The following is a 21,569-nucleotide window of genomic DNA, read 5'->3' as shown; positions in this document are numbered from 1 at the left end:
TATCAGGGTCCACGGTCTGCACTTCTATAAAAATTAAATCAACATGCCCGGACCACCTCCACCTCCACCTCCGGTATTCAATGCATCCAGTTCTGGTGTAGCGGAACAAGATAGAAGTTTACTTCTTCAGTCAATTAGAGCTGGAAAGACCTTGAAGAAAACAGTGACTGTAGATAAAAGTGCACCTGCAGTTAGTGGTATGTTTTAAAATATCTATACCTGCGAAATGATATTCCGATTGTAACAAGCGTTATTATTCTTTTAGGTAAAGTAAGAGGTGAATCTGGAAACTCTTCTTCCTCGAATACCAGGGAAAATAATTTTAATGCAGTAAGCAGTGGCATTAATTCGAATAATGGAGGACCGATAGGATTAGGTGGATTATTTTCTAGTGGTATGCCAAAACTGAAGCCTACAAGACTCAGAACTTCTTTGGGTGAAAAGAACACTAACAATGTAAATAATACAAACTTTGATCAATCGACTATTCCTAGCATAAAAAGAGGTCCGCCTCCAGTTCCACCACCTGCTACTCAGAAACCACAAATATTTGCTCAGGTAAACATATTTAAGTAATTACATTATTTTATAGACTCTGTGGTTTTGTATAACGTTGTAGAAGTCCAACGACCCCGCCAGTTCTAATGCAGAAACACCCAAGGGATTTGGAAAACCTACTCTCGCACCCAAACCACCATCAACTCCCTCACCTGCGCTGCACAAACCATCACCACCTCCTAAGAAATTGAACTTGACTACCGGAGGTAGTGTATCAAGGGCACAAAGTATGCGATTGCCTAGATCACCACCTGTACTTGCTCCGACTCCACCGTCGCTTCACCAGTCTCAGGATTGTTTAAACGAAACACAACCAAGGCCTACCAATCGAATTCTTAGACCTCCGGTCGCGAAACCTCCGTCTCCACCCACTTCTAGGGCGAACAGCGTGACCAGTACGACAACCAGAGTACCACCGCCGCCACCTTCTAGAGTTACCGTCAGTGCTCCCTGTATACCACCACCACCTCCACCTCTTCCACATCGTCCGGCTCCTATTCATCAGAGACTGGCTCCGCCGCCACCACCGCCGCCAACACCTCCCACGAGAAGTTCTTCCATGCGTAACGGGCAAACGATGAGTACTCTAGATTTAGAGGTACGATTTGCGGATATGTTTCATTCTATCGCGAATTTCCCGCCGCCGGAGCCGTTCAAAGGGTTCACGAAAGTCTACAGCAGCAGAAACGGTGAGAACGATAAGTTTAGAAGTCAGTCGTACACTTTCCTGAATAATACTATTAGACGATATACCGCAGAATTGTTTTCATAAGTCTCTTTAGTTCGCCTCAAAGAAATGTTTGTTGCACATTTGCATTTCTAAAAATACATTCATTACTTTCCGCGTGATTTAATATTGACTATGAGTCAGCATGCCATGATTCCTATCTCATTGATCGATCGACTGGCTTTGTCTCCGTGCATGGAAGTAAAATATTTTTCCTCCGCTTGTAAATCTACATGGCAGAAATAAACTATGTACTAACTTTGCTATTCTAAACACTTCTTTCACATCGCAATACACATTGAGGAATTAGAAGCGATTAATAAACTCTAGATAGCAACTAAGGCATACTAGCTGCATGCTCTAATTATCTGGAGTAATTAAATGGTTCATTTGCATTGACGCTAATATTGCTTGTGTTGAGTGATGCACATCAAGATCTAACTGCATGTTAAAGCACTAACTGTAATTGCCTGATTGTCGAGCAAAGTTAACGCTCATCAGGAGGAAAGTAATGAAAATGTTTGAAAATTCCAGCGGCAAAGCAACAAGCTCCTGCACCACCTATGTCTTCTTTATCCAATACAATGGTACCGTTAAATACATCATCCGGGGGTTAACTGTGGCAATGCAATACAACTTCTTTGGCACATTAAACGTTTTCAAGTAATTTGTCTTATTTATTATATTATGCGAGTAATTTTAATGATTTTCAAATGATTGTCACTATGACAATATATGGCAACTTTAGATTAACGAAAGGAGAAACGAAATAAAAGTATCAAAATGATTCATAATATTATAAATTATGATCATTTTATTTTTTACTGAAAAGGAAATCTCCATTTTTTTCGTATGCCGATATTCTGTTTCTGTTACAAATTATAGTGTAAGACTGTATTAAATTAGAATACACTACAAATTTCAATTGCATATACATAACTAATGATGTAGATCGATCAGTGTTTAACATTCTGAATGGTTTTATGAAAAAAGAACAGAGAATATTGTGTCATTTTATTTATAACAACGACTTTTTATTATTAACTAATATACAATATTAAATATCAGAATTTTTTTAGCTATATTGTATTGTAGCTGGCAGTTTTTTTGAACGATGTGAAACTTTCCTAATTCTACCTTGTTATAAATCAGAGACTCAGTCTATTTTGCAATTTCCATGTGTCAATAATGAAATATATATATTTATATATGTGTGATTCGAGATGCACGCGATTTTATTTAAAATAGACAATATAATTTTCGTGACAAAGGGTCGATAAATAAATTTAAAATAATCACTGTCCCGATTTAAGGAGAAGCGTTCATTCTCTTTCTCTCTCTTCTTTTTCATTTATTTAAATAAATCGAAATTTTCATGTCGGTAATTTAATTCAGGACAATGCAAAAGTTCATAATGTAGAATTAAATTAAAATAATTTTTATACTTCGAGCTCCTTTTCAATGATCCTACGATATTCGTCAAAACCACCCTCGATGCATCGAACAGAACCTTCTGCGCACACCCAAAGTTCAGTGCACACCATGCGAATTAATCTTTCGTCGTGTGAAACTAATATAACACCTGCCTGAAGAATTGTTAAAGAGAGCAAGTAGAAAATGAAGTAAAATGGAGTATAAATAATTAGAAGGCACAATTTACCTGACAGGTATTTAATGCTTTCCCTAAAGCTTCGATGGACTCGATGTCCAAATGATTCGTAGGTTCATCGAGTACCAAAAAGTTTGGCATGGCAGCACACATTAACGCAAATGCTACTCTCGACTTTTGTCCACCAGATAAGGAACTAATAGTTTGTAGTGCCAAGTTACCGCTGATTCCAAAACTTCCGAGCATTCTTCTGTACTCCTCAATTGGTTTTCCTAAAATGATTAAACAGAAAACCGACTTGTAGAAATATTTTGACTTATGTACGAGCTTGAAAATGAATTCGCACCTGGAAACTGGTTTTGCAACAATTCAACTGGGCATACACGCATGTCTAGTTGATCTACATGGTGCTGACTGAAATATCCAAATTTCAAGTTTCTATGGAGGTGCACTGTGCCTCGCGTTGGGCTCAATGCACCTGTTATAATTTTCAAGAGAGTAGTTTTACCGGCGCCATTTTCTCCCACGATACAAATGCGAGATTGTAAGCTAGCAGTCAGATTCACGCCTGTGAATATGTACGAATTATTGGTTCCCCCAGTATAACTAAAGGAAACTTCATTGAGTTGTAGTATAGGAGGACTTAGTGGTTCAACATCTGGGAAGCGAAGAGTTACTTCGCCTTCCTTTTCCATTGGTTTAAGTTCTGGCCTATTAACAGTAATAGTAGTTTTAAAGCTTAGTTTGTTAACCAAGTAAATCAATTAGATGTTGAACTTACAGTTTCTCTAACATCTTGATTTTACTCTGTACACTAGAAGCGCGATTTGCATTGTATCGAAATCGATCAATGAATTCCTGCACATGAGCTCTCTTAGCCTGTTGAGCTTCGTATTCCCTTTGTTGATTCCTTTCACGTTCCCCTTTAGTTTTTGCGAACTGTTCATAATTGCCACGATATGCTTCAATTTTCTGTCCACGCAAATATAATATATCGGTGGGAACCTGTTATCAAACACATTATAAAACTGTTTTACGGTGTTACTACACATAGATGATAATTGTAAAAGAGAAAACGTGTAAGGATCAGCACCGTATCCAGGAAATTTCTATCGTGAGAAACGACAAGTAAGGTTGTTGGCCATGATTGTAAATATTTCTCCAACCATAGTATGGCCTTTATATCAAGCATGTTCGTGGGTTCATCGAGCAGTAGAAGATCAGGTCTAGAGAATAATGCTCTTGCAAGCGCTAGTCTCATTCTCCAACCACCAGAGAAGGCTTTGGTTGGCCACGATTGTCTTTCGACGGAGAATCCAAGTCCCGATAAAATTGCACTAGCTCTTGCGGGCGCTTTATCCACCTCGGCTAATTGCATCGCTTCGTATACTCTAGCTAATTCTTCGTCCAACGCATCCCCCGTTTTACTGCCATCTTTCTCAATAGCTGCTTGCAATTCTGCTTCCTTGCTAAGCAACATGCTTCTTTCTTGATCACATTCCAATACAGATTCGAGGGCAGACGTATCATCACCGGCGACTTCTTGCTCTACGTGTAAAACTCTTACATGGGATGGTATTCTTAACTGTTTACTAAAGCAGTAAAAGTTAAGTGATACAAGAGATTAAGTAACAGATAAAATCGTTGTGGAAATTATTACAGAATATTTTAGTACCTAGATATCATTCGCAATAAGGTAGTTTTACCAAGTCCATTTCTACCGATAAGGCCATAGCGTCTACCGAACGCAAGCGTTAAATCAGCTCCTTGTAATAGTATTCTATCTCCGTATGCTACATCAAAGTTTTCTATCCTAATATCTTGAGTTTTATTTACACCACCCTTGGTCTCCATTCTACTGTCCTTTTTACTTGTCATCTGACTTGCACTGGCAGATTCTATACCTTGACTTATAGCGTTAATTCGTCCGCTCAATTCGTTGTTACTTCTCTTCTCTTGTTTCTGTTGCAATTTTGCCTCTGCCTTCTCTAGTTTCTTAGCATCCACTTTCTATTCGAGGAGTATTTTTTTTAATGTAAATATAATCTGAACGTTAATAAATTCAATTCTTACCATGGCATCGTCTCTAGTTGTAACCCATATGCTCTTTATTTGTTCTACTTGAGCTTCCAAGGTAGCAGCCATAGTTCCTAAGTGAATCGGGGCATTCAATACTTTATTCACACCATTTTTTCTCCTCTCAACGTTCTCGTCGTTTGAGTTTCCTTTTAACATTTCCAATAACTTCACGCATATTTGCCTGGAATTGAGAAGAATGCTCGATTAAAATATCATGACAAAAATTGTGCAACAGTTAGATTATAAGATACGATTAAGTTAAGTCACGAATCGAATACACAAATCATGGAATCGATACACCGAGCTCTAATGTCGGCTATGAGAATGCATTGAACAGTATCGAATAACAAAATCGATGGTATTATAAAAAAATGGCAAGTGTGAGAACACGTTTACAGACCTAACCTCATTCTCTGGTTTTTCTGCGACTTCGTGGAGCACCCCTCCTATTGCTTCGTAAACCTCGTCACCGTCCTCAAAGTCGTCCTTGGAGCTATCTAAGATACCTTCGACAGTACAAGTATTTGGATTATCGAAATGTTCATAGAATTTCAAATGTTAAAGTGCGAACGTTTCGTAACTTATAGGTTATTCTCTGGACATATACCTTCCACATATTGGTACAAATCGTCGTCTATCGTGGGAAATTGACTGCGAATATATTCCCCGCAGACTGCCATGCCAATCGATGCGTTCAACGAGAATGTCAAATGAAATTTACTTGGGGGCGATTTAGAAAACCGTGCGCTTGACAGAACGAGACGTCAAAATTCCATTGAACACTGCGAACACATGTTTACGCCATTTTAGAATGTAGTGCCGCAATCAAGACATTGTCCAGGTAGACTAATTTAAATTCAAATAAGCATTAGACGCGGCCCGTTACCACACGATTTTGCTCGCGATATTTTCTAAATCGTTACCACGTGTTAATCGTTAAGAAAATTATCTCTACAACAGCATTTTTATACTTCGCGTAAAGGTCTAATGGTAAAGTAGCCATTTTGAAGCTGTCAAAATGTTTCTTGCCATTTGATTGTGTGCGGTGCCCGTTCTAACCGAGTTCTTTTGCTCGTTTGATTTTGATTACCATTCAATTTTTATGTTGCCAATTACTCGTGCCTCGAACAGCGCACGTAATCGCGAACGGAGAGATGATTTAATGCCGATCGAATGCACGACGGAGATCCATCGCTTCCACGTAAAAAAGCTGTCGGTGCGAACTGATGGAAGTGGTGCAAATCTTTACAATGTCCTATCGAACCATTTTCTGATGATCGTTTAATAGCATCGGCGACGAATGCGTTTCACGTTCTTTAAATTGTTTGAATAGGAAACAAAGGTTCGCGGAGGATAGAAAAAATGGCTACCGATATCGAGGAATCAGACACCGACGATCACGAAAGACCAGCTCCACCGAAACGGCAGTGTACGCGACTTGTTAAAACTGAGACCATTTGGGACACGGTAATTACGTAGTGATAGGCCTGACAAATTATTTAAGTACTGATAACGCGTACCAATTACATTCTCTGCTTCACTTTAAAATAAGTCGATATTATCATAATTTTCGTTAATTTCTCAAAATTTGTATGCTCCATTTGAGCGTTCGATTCGTAGGGAAATAGTGGGAAGGAGGAGACGATACAAGAAACTGAGAACGTCGAATACGACGATGCGGAGAGGGTCGCAAGAGAGAAGTTGAAGAGATGGCAAGCTTGTCAAGTAGCTAAGGGATACGTAGACAACACGATTAACATATTACTGGAAAATTATATTATGGGAACATCGTCTTGTTACTCTTTGGAGGAATCCAGATTCCAATTGTTTAGGGGAAACGACATGGAGGATACTGCAGTTACAATGGCAATTCTTAATCACGGTCTGGTTCAATCGACAGGGCTTGTATCTCAGTCCAATGCTTTTTACAGCGACAAAGCACCGGGATACTGGACCAACGGCGACAACACAGCTATGCACTGTTTCTTCCCTTCTGATTGTGTACAAAGCATTGGAAGTTTTGAAAATTCTGTAGCTACCACATCCGCGGACTCGTTGAGACTAAACAACTCCAATAGCGCAGAGGAATATAACAGACTTGATTGGGATCTGGATAAAATAGATGAGAACGATCAGCAAGAGAACTTTTTAGAAAGAGCTGTGGCAGAAGCTATTAAGAAAAAAGGGCTCAGTGCTCTGAGTGTTGACTATGGTTGAGCAAACTAAACATTTCATCTTACAATACGTTATAGTGTCTCATATAATTTTTTATCTTTGCAAATCTATTTCGATTTGTATGAACAACTACATCGAGGATACTCATCAGAGGTGTTTTTTAAACAATTGTATACTCCGAGGACAAACAGTTCTGATGATTATCTATTTCTTTATCCATTACAGGCAGATATATGTCTAATTACACATAAAGATGTACAATATGTGTGCTAGATCGAGATATTTTCGACAAGATGTTAAATTTCATTAATATCTAAAAGAAGATGGATGTAGTACAAACTTTCGTTCATTCACGATTAATTGAACTGCACGAAATAAAAAAATTTCATCATTTTGATTTATCAGAGATTTGATAACGAAATTTTATGATGAAATACAAATGCTATTTTATTAAAAACAAGGCAGTTTCAATAATTTCAGGCGCTTGAATTTAAATATCTCAAGTGTGTATAACTTCGTGGCATCGATCGATGATTACTAATCATATTCAAATTCGAAGGTCCTAATTCATTCCATGCAGTATTGCATTGCTTCTATCCATTCCTGAAGACGAATTAAAGTACCTTTTTTAAATTGTAATTTTATAAGTGATATACACGCATAAAGCATGTTTGACTCTTGAAATTAATATTGCAGGCATATTGGACTCTTAGAAAGAGAAGTGGACCTGTTGTATGTTAGAGTATTAAAAATGCTTTCTTTTTTTCCTACGTTTTCCTTTTGTATACAAAGGCCTTCATGATATGTATACATATATCTCATTATCTGTAAATAGATTGTTACGGTACGAAACATAAATAAAATTTTCACTCATGTTACACGACACGTATCTGTATAGAACATATAACGTGTTCTTTATTGGTACACATAATAATTCGTATTTCTAGAAATTATGAATAAAGAGATGCATATAAATGAATATAGGAAGGTGTTATTGTACAGCAAACTCCCGTACTATGTACTGTCGAATTCCCGTTGCTATGAAGCGGAATTATACCTGCGGCTAGAACGATTGTCCTATACAAGTGTAATTTAGGGATTTCCGGTACTACGATGTACAATAGGTATAAACCTTCCTTGTAGAATTTTTAGTCAAACTCGTCCTTCTGAGAATCCCATTAATTTTACATTATTCTATTCAAACCATACCCTCTTTCCCTCTCTCTTTCCTTCTCTTTGTCTTTCACTCTCTCTCTCTCCCTTTCTCTCTCTCTCTAGTAGTAATAAAAAATTCTACTTGTACTATTTTAATTATTAAATGATGTAAATTGGATATATACACATGTCCAAGATAAAAGAAATTAAATAAAATTTATTTACTTTTCAGTTATAATACAAGCGGTCATGTTTATCTCCATGGAAATGGAAGAACACGTAAAATCGGATAAAAAATCATGCATGCACGTGCTGATTCGTGTGCACGAACAACGAATATAATTTATGTCTGTATTGCGGAGGCAAATGATAATCAATTCTCTAATTTGAGTATCCTTGCGATATACAGGTGGTTCCGCGTCATTTATCGCGTCAATGTCAATGAATAATGCAAAATCGATAGTACGAGGGCTATGGCGAATTAGTTGTTAAATTATAAATAAGCATCACACGCTGCGAAAAAAAATGTAATGTACATCAAATGCTTTCGCTTATCTTTTTTCATTGAAAAAGTCGATACACACGAGTCTAGATATCTATATACGTGTGTGCACGCGTGTAAAAGTGCCTGGCCATTAATCATACCGCAAATCTGTACACGCATACTATTACAGGTTACAACTCTAATAATTTGCATCGAACTAAACTATAGGGTTCGTTTATACGCGAAAATTGACGATGAAAAATTCATAGCGCATTTTTTTTCAGTAAAGAACCAAGAAGAGGGAGGATTATTCGTAAAATATAGAAATTACTTCGAACAACGCGTAATGCAAATTTTGTTAAGTTCATTCCGGAAATGATCAAATGCAAAAGCATGGAGATAAAAGTGTTCCGATGTAACGATTGAAAAGAAGGGAGAGAAAGGAAACGAAAAAAATAGAAGGGAAAAAAAGCTGAGATAACGAATAGAGAAACAAGATCGACATAACGGTCTATCAGGCTCGTACACGGAAAACGTGATCATTGAAAAAGGTATCTTTTTCTTTTTTTTTTTTTTTTGAAAAACTAAAAAGCATGTTCAGCGGACCAACGACGGTTAAGGGAGGAATAGTGAACGAACCATCGGGGCGAGGAAGGGAGGGGGTGAAGGAAAAGAAATAAATGCAACACGGGAGACCCGACAGACCATTCGTATACATTGAACTACAGCGTACTGAAACGGCTAGGACGCGGGACGAGGGGCGGTGAAAGAGGTGCAGAAACGAACTCTCTCAGAGCGAAGAGGGGAAAACGAGGGGAGAGAAAATCGGCGCGTGGTGGAGGAAGGAACGAAGAGAACCGACGAATCGCGTGAGAGAAGAAACGTAGAGCAGTAGGTGCACATCGGTGCACGTACAAGACGAAGTGACGGCACGCCGAAACTGAAACGCGGAGAGCGTCGGAGCCACGAGCCGAGTTTAATGTCGCATATCCGTACGCTTTTTCCACGGCTAGCATCTTATTCTGTGAGTGATTAAATCTATCTCGAGTGTTCCTCGAGCGCAATACTGCTGCGGTGCTAGAGGATGGCGTCCGATGAGGAGGTGGACGAAAGCTACGCGGGTAAGTGCGACGAGGGACACAGTTGGTCACGAATACTACCGGAAAGTTATATCCTCGAACACGCAGGACGCGCGCTTTTCGTACGAATGGCTGCCATGTCAATTGGTCCTTCTGTAGTTTTCCACACGCTGCCTCGTTGTCGCTCGTTCTATCGCGATTTCTCCTTTGTTTTCCATCAATTTCACCTCAGGTTGATCGTCGAGAGGAAATTCCTCGACTGCCGAGCCGATACCACGATTTGCCTTTTCTCGGTTAAAACAGTACAAACTAACCTTTTGAATTGTTCAATAATTCCACGGTGATATCTCGTTTAACTAGTTAACGGATAATCGGCGTTTATAGTGCGTTTAAGCATCGCTTAAATCTAGCGAAATTATCGTTTGTGTATAGGTTATTGTTTACATTCAATGGTTTGTGAGAAATCACATGGCTCTTGGAGCTTTCTTTATTTCCGGTGTATTCGGAGTTGCAGACCATTCGATGTCGAGCTGCTGTCACAATTCGAGCAAAGTTTTTCTTTTCTTTTCTTTTCTTTTCTTTGCAGATATTATGCCTCGGATCGTAACACGTTATGATTTGACGCGTCGATCTCGGCTAACTAACCGCTTGATCAGAATTTTCCTTTTGAACTCGTCCAGCATCGAAGTGTGTTTTCGCTATTCCCAATTTGTTTCTTACATAATTAAAGCTTAACGAGTGTTCGGTGAATGTCGCGCTACACAATTAACCCCATGTGCCTGTCGCATGTAACTTTCATCCTTCCGTCGGTCTCGATACGCTACATCGAGAGGCACATGTTGGTTTTTCGCAAAAGATTGCCTCTAGCAAAAAGCTAAATCCGCTCTAACCGCCAAATAGGAAGATTTCATTCATCTTGTACGTTTCGAGTAATTCAGAGATACTCGTTGGAAAACCGGAACCCTCCTAGGAGTGTAACAACGCAAAATGATACTTCTAATTTCTAACGGAATCTTTAAGTAATTTCGCAATGCTCGCTTCGGTTTTCTGACCATCTGGTATGCTTGTGTGTGTGCGTGCGTGCTTGTGCGTGCTCGCGTGTGGCTGTTCATCGTATGCACGTACACCATTACAAATGTATATACATATATGTATTAGCGGCCGGTTCGAGTTTCTGGAGGATGTTGTGTTCTGGGACTTGCTGAAGATTTCAGGATTGCACAGCAATCGCGGTTTTATTCCCAGTCTTTTTTATACGGTCGAAGAGTCGACGAAATTTAAAATCCGCGGTAATATTATGAATCTAAAATATAGACGTCCAATGTGGTGAGCTCTTTTGAAGAAAATGGCGGACGTATACTCTCGCACAAAGCATTCAGCGGACATGGATTAGTCTGAAATAATTTATATATTTCCAATATTTGATTTCGACGTCTTGTTTTCAAATGACACATAGACATGCGCACATTTTCCTCTCACACAGAGGCCTTGTACTCGCGTTCGTTTTATCATTCTGATCATGCTCGGAGAATAAAAAAATTGGTTTGTTATAAAACATAACTATCGATTTGGTAATTATCAGTCCGCTACCGTTTCGCGAATCGAGCGCTCTGTCCAATAACATGCGTCACAGGATTGTGTTACTCTCTCTCTCTACTATCTCTCTCTCTTTGTCATTCTTTAATATCAAAATTTATATCAAAATTGTAGCTCGATTCCTTAAAGATCACATACTTTCATAGACTTCTTCGTTGATAAAATATCGAGGATGTTTATTGTTCAGGCTTTTCGATTAAAAGTTATCGAAATTTCTCGAAAAAATGTATGGAAAAAATGTCCACACCGTGTCGTCGCGGCACTACGATGGAAGATAATTTAAACAATTCTTTTTTATGGTTTCACGTAAAATCTTTACGCTTATTTGTAAACCAAATAGAATGTATTAATATCAGATTAATAAGTAGGGGACATGTATATTTTTAATGGAAAATATTCTCAAATAAATCGCGCATTATTGATTTATGCAAAATATTAATTTCGCCTGTAATATATGTGTGTATTGGCTATTCCAAACCTACATAATAATGAATAGAGATATTGATTTTATGTAAGTTGGAAGCAGCCAGTGAAGTGGTTTAATGCATCAGTCATATAATATGTATATGAGAAATTGTTGTATTACGAAAATAGTAAAAACAAGCTAGACTATTGGAAATAATTATTTTTACATTGAAATGTAATTTTTTGCATTTATTGAAAGCTTTGCGTCAATATGTCACCTTTAGAATCAGAATGTTTCATAAAATAATATTTCTTTGATATGATACATTTTTAGGGGAAGATGACTTAGATGAAACTGGAGGTCAAGTTTCAAACATTAATCAACAAGTAGATGGTTCATCTGATGCCGAGGAGTCTCAAAGACTAGTTGGTATTTTTTGTAAGAATTAAATTTGTTCTATTGAATTGAAGGTTGCTAAAGAAAGTGTATTATTTTTACACAGGAGGAGGACGATGATTATGAGCCAGAAGAGAGAAAAAAGAAAAAGGGGAAGAAACGGAAAGCCCGTAGTGAAGACAAAAAGGGAAAGAAAAAGAAGAAAAAGAAAAAATCTGACTCTGGAGATGTAATTGTCTTTCTTTCATTTCTTAAAATGTATGTAACTGATACACTACTATAGTGGATATAATTGCACAGGAAAGTGACTTTGGAGGAGGTGGTGAGACTGGTGACGTTGCTGGAGATGACAGTGACTATGCTGGAAATAGGAAAAGTAGAAAATCTTCCTCCAGAAAATCCTCTGGTCACAATGCACCTGCTCCTCCCAGTCAGGAACCAACAACGGGAATGCCTACAATCGAGGAAGTCTGTAATACCTTTGGGTTGACTGATGTACAAATTGAATACACAGATGCAGATTTTCAAAACTTAACTACCTATAAATTATTTCAACAACACGTCAGACCGCTTTTGGCGAAGGAGAATCCAAAAGTAAATTCATTTCTATATACATTAAAGGTTTAAAGCAATTAGTTTTCCAATAATTTTATTTAGTTTTCGCCCCGCAACGTTTTTAGGTTCCAATGTCTAAGCTCATGATGTTAGTGGCCGCTAAATGGCGTGATTTTTCCGAATTAAATCCTCATACGCAACCAGACGCGGATGTGCCGTCCGCGAATGTGGATGAGGATAGCAGAAACGCGAGGGCGAATCGCAGTAATGCGGTGCAAGAAGGTGAAGACGAAGAAGACGACGATGAGGACAGTGATAGAAAACGAAAATCTCGAGGATCCCGGGCGAAGAAGGGAAAAAAAGCTTCGAAAGTACCGACGCTTAAGATTAAGCTTGGGAAACGTAAACGAGGAAGCTCGGATGAAGAGGCGGAGGGCAGCGGTGCTGGTACCGACAGAGATTCAGATATGGAGTTTGAGCAGATGTTGGCAGATGCAGAGGAGCCTTCTGGCGCAGACGGAACAAATAAGGGAAATGCAGAGGAAGGTGGAGTCGAGCCACCGGCAGAACCACCGGTTCGCAGGAAGGCAAAAACTAAAATCGGAAATAAGACTAAAAAGAAGAAAAAGACGAAAACTACGTCGAAATTTCCAGATGGAGAGGAAGGTCTTCAGGTATATATAATTAGCCTGTTCTTGATTAATATTCGCTATATCTCCTTTCCAATAGAGAATTACAATGGTTACACTTTTTTTGTATAGACTGATCATCAGGATTATTGCGAAGTGTGCCAACAAGGTGGTGAAATTATTCTTTGCGACACGTGTCCCAGAGCTTATCACTTAGTTTGTCTAGAACCGGAATTAGAAGAAACACCAGAAGGAAAATGGAGTTGCCCTCACTGTGAAGGAGAAGGTATTGCAGGTACCTTCCTTGTGGCTCCCGAACCTTTCATCCCACCCCCACATGCTGATGTGAATCCGATCAAGAAAAACGAACCGTGATCTATGAGATTGTTCATTCTGCCCGCAGGCGCCGCTGAAGATGACGATGAACACATGGAGTTCTGTAGAATATGTAAAGATGGTGGTGAATTGCTATGCTGTGATAGCTGTACCAGCGCGTATCACACACACTGTTTAAATCCGCCGCTCTCAGAAATTCCTGACGGTGACTGGAAGTGTCCTAGATGTTCTTGTCCACCAATACGTGGAAAAGGTATCGTAGACGTGGAAAAACGAACTTTTAGCACGTACGTGTAACTTACGCTTTCTTTTCCTCCTCCTTTTTTTAAATAGTTGCAAAGATTTTGACATGGAGGTGGAAGGAATGTCCAGAAGCACCTTCAGAGGAACCTTCGACAAGTAAAGCTGCTCCTAAACAGCGCAGGATTCGTGAATTTTTCGTGAAATGGGCAGACATGTCCTACTGGCATTGCGACTGGATCACAGAATTACAACTTGACGTTTTTCATCCTCTTATGTTCAGGTATGCCACTCATTGAACGTGCCAACAATACATTCAACCTTCTTTCTATCATTTTGCGAATCCTCTTATGATTTACAGAAATTACTCGCGGAAATACGACATGGACGAACCTCCGAAATTGGAGGAGCCATTGGACGAAAGTGATTCCCGTGTGAAACGTTTGAAAGAGCAGGATGGTGCTACCAATAGGGACGAATATAACTTAGAAGAACGATTCTATCGTTATGGAGTACGTCCAGAATGGCTTGTAGTGCACCGAGTAATTAATCATAGACTGTCGAGAGACGGCAGAGCGACGTATCTCGTTAAATGGAGGGAATTAGGATACGATCAGGCAACTTGGGAAGATGAACACGAAGATATTCCCGGATTGAAGCAGGCCATCGAGTATTACTTGGATCTGAGAGCCGCGAATTGCTGTGATGGTAGCTCTTCACGAAAGGGCAAGAAGGGTGAGAAGAGTCGGTTAATTTGTTGTTTTCTCTTTTCGATCAATCCTCTACGAATCAGCGAACTAACTGCTTATATTGTATTCAGGTAAAAGCAAGAAATCAAAGACTCGTGAACTGATCGACGACGAAGAGAGAACGCCTAAAAGGTACACTCCTCCGCCTGACAAACCAACAACAGATCTCAAGAAAAAATATGAGCGACAACCGGATTACTTAGATCAGACTGGAATGCAGTTGCATCCTTATCAGTTAGAAGTGTGTGTCTTATTTTCATTGTATTGCTTATTTAAAAAAAACATTTCGTAATTTCATTACTTCACAGGGCTTAAATTGGTTAAGATATTCGTGGGGCCAAGGAATAGATACTATTTTAGCAGACGAGATGGGTCTGGGAAAAACCATACAGACTATCACTTTCCTCTATTCATTGTACAAAGAAGGCCACTGTAAGGGACCATTCCTCGTATCTGTCCCTTTATCGACCATTATTAATTGGGAACGTGAATTCGAAACTTGGGCACCTGATTTCTATTGCGTTACTTATGTTGGTAGGTATACGCACGTAAAATTGATATTCATTATCGTGTTACTAATTGGTAATTTATACCGATTTCAGGTGATAAGGATAGTCGTATTGTAATTCGTGAAAATGAATTATCTTTCGAAGAGGGTGCTGTTCGTGGAGGTCGAGCGTCAAAGATCCGATCGAATCAAATTAAATTCAACGTGCTACTTACGAGTTATGAATTAATTTCGATCGATTCTGCCTGCCTAGGATCGATAGACTGGGCTGTGCTCGTAGTAGACGAGGCGCATAGGCTAAAATCCAACCAGTCGAAGTTCTTCAGACTATTGGCATCTTATAATATCGCCTATAAATTATTGTTAACTGGTACTCCCTTGCAAAACAACCTGGAGGAATTGTTTCATCTACTGAATTTCCTCTGTCGCGATAAATTTAATGATTTAGCAGCGTTCCAAAATGAATTTGCCGACATCTCGAAAGAGGAGCAGGTAAAGAAGTTGCACGAGCTGCTTGGACCGCACATGTTGAGGAGATTGAAGGCTGACGTATTAAAAGTACGTATCAAATATTTTACTAGATTGAACATATCGATAATCAAGTGTCATGTTTATTTGTAGAATATGCCAAGCAAATCAGAGTTCATCGTTCGCGTTGAACTATCACCCATGCAGAAGAAATATTATAAATATATATTGACGAGAAACTTCGAGGCATTAAATCCTAAAGGCGGGGGTCAACAAGTGTCATTGTTGAACATTATGATGGACCTTAAAAAGTGCTGCAACCATCCTTATTTATTCCCAGCCGCATCTCAAGAAGCACCAACTGCGCCAAATGGAAGCTACGAAACGTCCGCGTTGATCAAAGCAGCGGGAAAACTGGTGTTGCTGAGCAAAATGTTGAAAAAACTAAGAGACGACGGACATAGAGTGCTGATCTTCTCTCAAATGACAAAAATGTTGGATATTCTTGAAGATTACCTAGAAGGTGAAGGTTACAAATACGAACGAATAGATGGTAATATTACTGGCGCACAGCGACAGGAAGCCATTGATAGATTTAATGCACCTGGTACGTAGACAATTTTTTTATCTAATCTGTACCTATCTGAACATTGTCTAACACATGCAACAACAATATTGTATATAATATAATCTTTTCACCTTTTTTAAAAAGGTGCACAGCAATTCGTGTTTCTATTATCGACTCGTGCCGGTGGTTTGGGTATAAACTTGGCCACTGCGGATACTGTGATCATCTACGACTCGGATTGGAACCCGCATAATGATATTCAAGCGTTCAGTAGAGCTCACAGAATCGGACAAGCCAATAAAGTCATGATCTATAGATTCGTGACACGTAACTCTGTAGAGGAACGTGTCACGCAAGTGGCAAAACGTAAAATGATGTTGACGCATTTAGTTGTGAGACCTGGCATGGGTGGTAAAGGTGCCAACTTCAGCAAGCAAGAACTCGATGATATTTTACGATTTGGTACGGTTCTTATTACTAAAATAGATTAAGGATTAAGTTGTGAACGAGTATCTAACTGATCCTTTATATATACAAGGTACCGAGGAACTGTTCAAAGAAGAAGAAGGTAAAGAGGACGAAGCTATTCACTACGATGACAAAGCTGTGGCTGAATTGTTAGACAGAAGCAAGGAAGGTATCGAGCAGAAAGAAAATTGGGCCAACGAATATTTAAGTTCTTTCAAAGTTGCGTCGTATGTAACGAAAGAAGGGGAAACGGAAGAAGAGGCAGATACAGAAATAATCAAACAAGAAGCTGAGAACACAGATCCGGCTTACTGGATTAAATTATTGAGGCATCATTACGAACAGCAGCAAGAAGATATCGCTAGAACGCTTGGGAAAGGTACGTTATAAATTATATTTCTTTTCATGTTTTGTATAAATAATTAACGGCTTGTAATTATTTCCCATACTAGGTAAACGAATACGTAAGCAGGTGAACTATAACGACGGTGGTGTGACCGGAGATCAAAGTACAAGGGACGACCAACCTTGGCAGGAAAATTTATCCGATTACAACAGCGACTTCAGTGCTCCCAGTGACGATGACAAAGAAGACGACGACTTCGATGAGAAAGGAGATGGCGATCTGTTGTCCCGTAGAAGTAGGCGTAGATTGGAAAGGAGAGACGAAAAGGATCGTCCTCTACCTCCGTTACTTGCCAGAGTCAATGGAAACATTGAAGTATGCGTGTGTTTGCGTAATCTTGTTTATACTTCGAAACTGATTGAAAAACTGAAAGAGATGCTATCTAACGTTATTTCTGTATCAAGGTGTTAGGCTTCAATGCTAGACAGAGAAAAGCATTCCTGAATGCGATCATGCGTTACGGTATGCCACCGCAGGACGCGTTCAATTCTCAGTGGTTAGTTCCTCTCTCGAAATGTGTTTAGCAATCAGTAAATTTAAAGTACTGTTAAAGTATATTTTCGCATTTTAGGCTAGTGCGTGATCTAAGGGGTAAGTCGGAGAAGAACTTCAAAGCGTACGTTTCCCTCTTCATGCGTCACCTCTGCGAACCTGGTGCGGACAACGCCGAAACGTTCGCGGACGGTGTTCCAAGAGAAGGTCTCAGCAGGCAGCACGTTCTAACAAGAATAGGTGTTATGTCTCTGATAAGGAAAAAGGTAAACTTGTTCGTTAATTCATTTCTTTTACAGCGAAACATAGTATTTGTAACGTCAAATCTCAATTCTTGATGTTCAATTATAGGTACAAGAATTTGAGCACATAAATGGATACTACTCGATGCCAGAAATGATTCGAAAGCCGGTAGAACCTGTTAAAGTAGACGGCAGTGGGGATGGTGCAACTGGAACCAGTAGTACCAGTGCCACCCCTGCCACTTCCAATGCACCTAGCCCAAGTCCAGCTGCGACTCCAACGCCGACAACTGTCCCTGGATCCACAACCACTGATTCCAATAAAACGAACTCGGACGCATCTGAAATGAAAGAATCCAAGGACGACCAGAAGGATAAAGAGGTCAGTGTTTTTGGTCATATAATCTTCTTCGACATTCGCCTTGCCTCGCACTTAACACAAACTTTTAGATGTTTTGACAGTAAGAAAAATGAGTTTTTTTTTTTATTTCTCCAGAGTGCCGACGGAAAGGATGCGAAAGAAGAATTAAAAGATTCCAAAGAGGAAGAGGAGAGTAATACGGAGAAGGATAAAGACAAGGAAGATATAAAGAAGGAAGAAAAGGATATGGATGCGGAAACAGCGGATAAGGATAAGGATAAAGGAGAAATAAAAGATGAAAAGTCATTAATGAAACGTGACGAGAAAGTGGAAAGTAACGAGAATAAGCCAAAACAAGAACCCGAGGAAGATGTTGTTATCGTTAAAGATGACGAAGACGAAACTGAAAAACGAGAGGTATTTCTTCTCAATATGGTTTGACAGTAAGCGAGTGGTATCTTATTCGATACAATTAACATACAATTTTGTATTATAGGAAAAGGATGGCAAAGATAAAGATGTAAAGGACTGTGATTCGGAAGTGATAAAGCCCAAACGCAAATTTATGTTTAACATCGCCGATGGTGGTTTTACGGAGTTACACACATTATGGTTGAACGAAGAAAAAGCAGCTGTACCTGGTCGTGAGTATGAAATATGGCATCGAAGACACGATTATTGGTTGCTAGCTGGCATCGTTACACATGGCTATGGTCGCTGGCAAGATATTCAGAACGATATCAGGTAACAAAAGCTCGAACGACGAAGAGGAAAAGTATGGTTAGTAGAAAAATGTATGTGTGTCACTTAAATATTATTTTATACAGGTTCGCGATAATAAATGAACCATTCAAGATGGACGTAGGCAAGGGTAACTTCTTAGAAATAAAGAATAAATTCCTAGCTCGACGATTCAAGCTATTGGAACAAGCGTTAGTGATAGAGGAGCAGTTGAGAAGAGCAGCGTACCTGAACTTAACGCAGGATCCTAATCACCCTGCGATGAGTCTGAATGCAAGATTTGCTGAAGTCGAGTGCCTTGCAGAATCGCACCAACATCTTAGTAAAGAAAGTCTTGCTGGGAATAAACCAGCGAATGCTGTATTGCATAAAGTAACGATACCTTTCTCGTATATTTATTATTCTCGTATATTTATCAATTACTTTATTTTCTATGCGTTTATTGTTAATTCACAGGTACTAAATCAATTGGAGGAACTGTTGTCAGACATGAAATCCGACGTGAGCCGTTTACCAGCCACATTAGCTCGTATTCCACCTGTTGCTCAAAGACTTCAGATGTCCGAGAGGTCGATACTGAGTCGATTGGCGGCCACTGCGCCAGGTGGGAGCAGTTCTCAGTCGGGTCAAGCAGCGTTACTCGCGCAGCAATTTCCTGCAGGCTTCTCTGGCGGACAATTGCCGGCTACGTTCGCGGGTGCGGCCAATTTCGGCAACTTTAGACCACAATACTCAGTACCCGGCCAGCCGCCGCAGGGATTCACAGGTTCGTAATAGTTTACGAACGAATTAGAACTTGATCGGATAATAAAGATTGACACGAGAATAACTTATATTCCAGCTTGAACAGTAAATGGTTTAAAAACAATGGCTCAGACGAGAACTCGTACATATAATGGCGCAGGTTAATACTACCTTTTAAACGAGATCGTGCGCGCCGTGATTATTTTTCGTAAATTGCGATTTTTAGCTGAAATTCATTAGAAGAGAGATGCTAAAGTTTGAAGTAACGAAAACGAACACACACACACATACATACATACATACATACATACATACACACAGACACACACGCGCGCACACATTACACGTACGCGTAATATTTTACATCTAAATTACATTATTCCTGTATTTATTACATGTACATTCGGCGTTTAGCATTCAAGGTTCTCATGTTTTTGTATTTATACATATACGGTCTTTGTAGAAAGCGGCATAAATTATTTTCTTAAGCTAATTTAAGAGTATGATTTATATTTCTTCATCGACCGGTGTGTGTATCGTCTAGTTATCGATAAGTACATTTTACTTAAAGCAAGCAAAAGGAAAAAAAGAAGAAAAAAGTACACACACACACACACACACAAAGCTCTTATTTAAAGAGACGAATATAGATTTACGTGGATCTACGCAGTTTAAACGTAAGGCTACACTGATCGATTCGAGCGATTGTTATCGTTCGGCATAATTTATTCGCAAAAACTTTTGTTCTACGACAAGTTTCTCAATGGATGCCCGAAAGACTTAATTAGTCGAGGAGCGTGTCCTTTCTCAATATGTGCATTCAGGGATTTCAGTTCGGATTGCATGCTGAATATACCGATGAATCGTCGTACGTGGAGGTACGAATAAGATTTACAATCCATACGACGAAAAAAAAATGGCAATCATTTTAGTTAAGACTGATATTCACGTATTCTATTCGGGAGAATTCATTTTCGTACATTATTACACGCTATTGTAATGCATGGGTTCTCACATGAATAGGCAACACTCTCCCCATTCATGCACATTTCAATCGTTAAACCTTCAGTTTGACTTTTTTAAGATACGAATATCATACTATGTAAGTACGTACCATACGTCGAAGAGAGCAGAGGCACAAAAGTCTGTTTGATACTTAAATCTTACTAATAATGCACACAGTAATATGACGATACCGATACGTAATTTAGACCCGCAGCGATGGGTCGTTTTACTGGCAAAAGAAAAAAAAAAAAGAGGATAGAAAGAAACAGGAAAGCAAAAATAGGACTTAGGTTCGAATTGATAATATCGTAACTGTTTGATAAATATACTTTGTATATATTTGACAAGTCTCATTCTACTGCACCATGTACCAGAACACAGGAATAATACAGTACTCTCGCATAAGTAAAACCGAGAAGCACGACAAGAAAATAGTTTCTAGAAAGGTATTCGTTACAAGTTGTTATAATATCGACTCATGTGTACTACTATATGTAATCGTAACAGTTTTTAAACAGTCGAACTATTATTACCATAGAACCTTTTTGATTATATATAATAGTGCGTGTGACTCCCTATTATAACAGTTACTTCTTAGAAGCTACGTTTATCATTTGATGCTGGCTTTACGTCCCATGCATTATACTAGTTTCAAACGAAAAGAAAAAAAAAAGAAGAAGAAGAAAAGAAAACACGGATGATCGTAAGTAAATGTAATTATAACACAGGAACGCTAACAAGCATTGAGTAAATATATTTCTAGTTCGATCTTTTCTACTCCGGATTTCAGAAG

General features: G+C 39.0%; 4 protein-coding genes across 14 annotated transcripts; 3 read left to right on the top strand and 1 right to left on the bottom strand.

The window, feature by feature from the left end:
• Positions 1–43: 43 nt before the first annotated feature.
• On the top strand, positions 44–5,815 carry LOC143427447 (uncharacterized). Of its 3 annotated transcripts, XM_076901603.1 has the most exons (5): positions 44–197; positions 266–558; positions 620–1,247; positions 1,820–1,948; positions 5,561–5,815. In XM_076901603.1, exons 1-4 carry the CDS (start codon positions 44–46, stop codon positions 1,900–1,902), a joined length of 1,158 nt encoding a protein of 385 aa, XP_076757718.1. In that variant the 3' UTR covers positions 1,903–1,948; positions 5,561–5,815. The 3 variants fall into 3 exon arrangements, with proteins under 3 accessions (XP_076757718.1, XP_076757719.1, XP_076757717.1); XM_076901604.1 differs by lacking the exon at positions 5,561–5,815 and having other exon boundaries at positions 623–1,247; positions 1,820–2,043; XM_076901602.1 differs by lacking the exon at positions 5,561–5,815 and having other exon boundaries at positions 1,820–2,043.
• LOC143427446 (ATP-binding cassette sub-family F member 3) lies at positions 2,288–5,710 on the bottom strand. 3 transcript variants are annotated; one of them, XM_076901599.1, is made up of 9 exons: positions 5,581–5,710; positions 5,374–5,479; positions 4,968–5,154; positions 4,570–4,904; positions 3,988–4,486; positions 3,676–3,899; positions 3,403–3,605; positions 2,946–3,166; positions 2,288–2,871 (listed from the first exon to the last, which is right to left on the bottom strand). In XM_076901599.1, the coding sequence occupies exons 1-9, from the start codon at positions 5,651–5,653 to the stop codon at positions 2,725–2,727; spliced, it is 1,995 nt and encodes a 664-aa protein (XP_076757714.1). In that variant the 5' UTR covers positions 5,654–5,710; the 3' UTR covers positions 2,288–2,724. The 3 variants fall into 3 exon arrangements, with proteins under 3 accessions (XP_076757714.1, XP_076757713.1, XP_076757716.1); XM_076901598.1 differs by having other exon boundaries at positions 2,289–2,871; positions 3,241–3,605; XM_076901601.1 differs by lacking the exon at positions 5,581–5,710 and having other exon boundaries at positions 2,289–2,871; positions 3,241–3,605; positions 5,379–5,479.
• A 515-nt stretch (positions 5,816–6,330) lies between the features above and the next one.
• Positions 6,331–8,127, top strand: LOC143427445 (uncharacterized). The gene is made up of 2 exons (XM_076901597.1): positions 6,331–6,440; positions 6,594–8,127. Exons 1-2 carry the CDS (start codon positions 6,336–6,338, stop codon positions 7,188–7,190), a joined length of 702 nt encoding a protein of 233 aa, XP_076757712.1. The 5' UTR covers positions 6,331–6,335; the 3' UTR covers positions 7,191–8,127.
• A 1,411-nt stretch (positions 8,128–9,538) lies between these two features.
• Mi-2 (chromodomain-helicase-DNA-binding protein Mi-2 homolog) lies at positions 9,539–20,064 on the top strand. 7 transcript variants are annotated; one of them, XM_076901926.1, is made up of 24 exons: positions 9,539–9,908; positions 12,202–12,293; positions 12,371–12,493; positions 12,565–12,858; positions 12,945–13,493; positions 13,581–13,743; positions 13,852–14,037; positions 14,118–14,307; positions 14,386–14,768; positions 14,845–15,014; positions 15,082–15,307; positions 15,376–15,839; positions 15,903–16,356; positions 16,462–16,779; positions 16,856–17,164; positions 17,238–17,506; positions 17,596–17,687; positions 17,745–17,949; positions 18,035–18,307; positions 18,422–18,703; positions 18,783–19,030; positions 19,114–19,399; positions 19,484–19,793; positions 19,869–20,064. In XM_076901926.1, exons 1-24 carry the CDS (start codon positions 9,872–9,874, stop codon positions 19,871–19,873), a joined length of 5,928 nt encoding a protein of 1,975 aa, XP_076758041.1. In that variant the 5' UTR covers positions 9,539–9,871; the 3' UTR covers positions 19,874–20,064. The 7 variants fall into 7 exon arrangements, with proteins under 7 accessions (XP_076758041.1, XP_076758042.1, XP_076758043.1 ...); XM_076901927.1 differs by lacking the exon at positions 19,869–20,064 and having other exon boundaries at positions 13,581–13,734; positions 19,484–19,801; XM_076901928.1 differs by lacking the exon at positions 19,869–20,064 and having other exon boundaries at positions 14,386–14,759; positions 19,484–19,801.
• Positions 20,065–21,569: the final 1,505 nt, after the last annotated feature.

The sequence above is a fragment of the Xylocopa sonorina genome, chromosome 9, assembly GCF_050948175.1.
Source record: "Xylocopa sonorina isolate GNS202 chromosome 9, iyXylSono1_principal, whole genome shotgun sequence".
Taxonomy (NCBI): Eukaryota; Metazoa; Arthropoda; class Insecta; order Hymenoptera; family Apidae; genus Xylocopa; species Xylocopa sonorina.
Note: the sequence above shows the minus strand (reverse complement) of the source record. Positions and strands in the feature narration are given on the sequence as shown.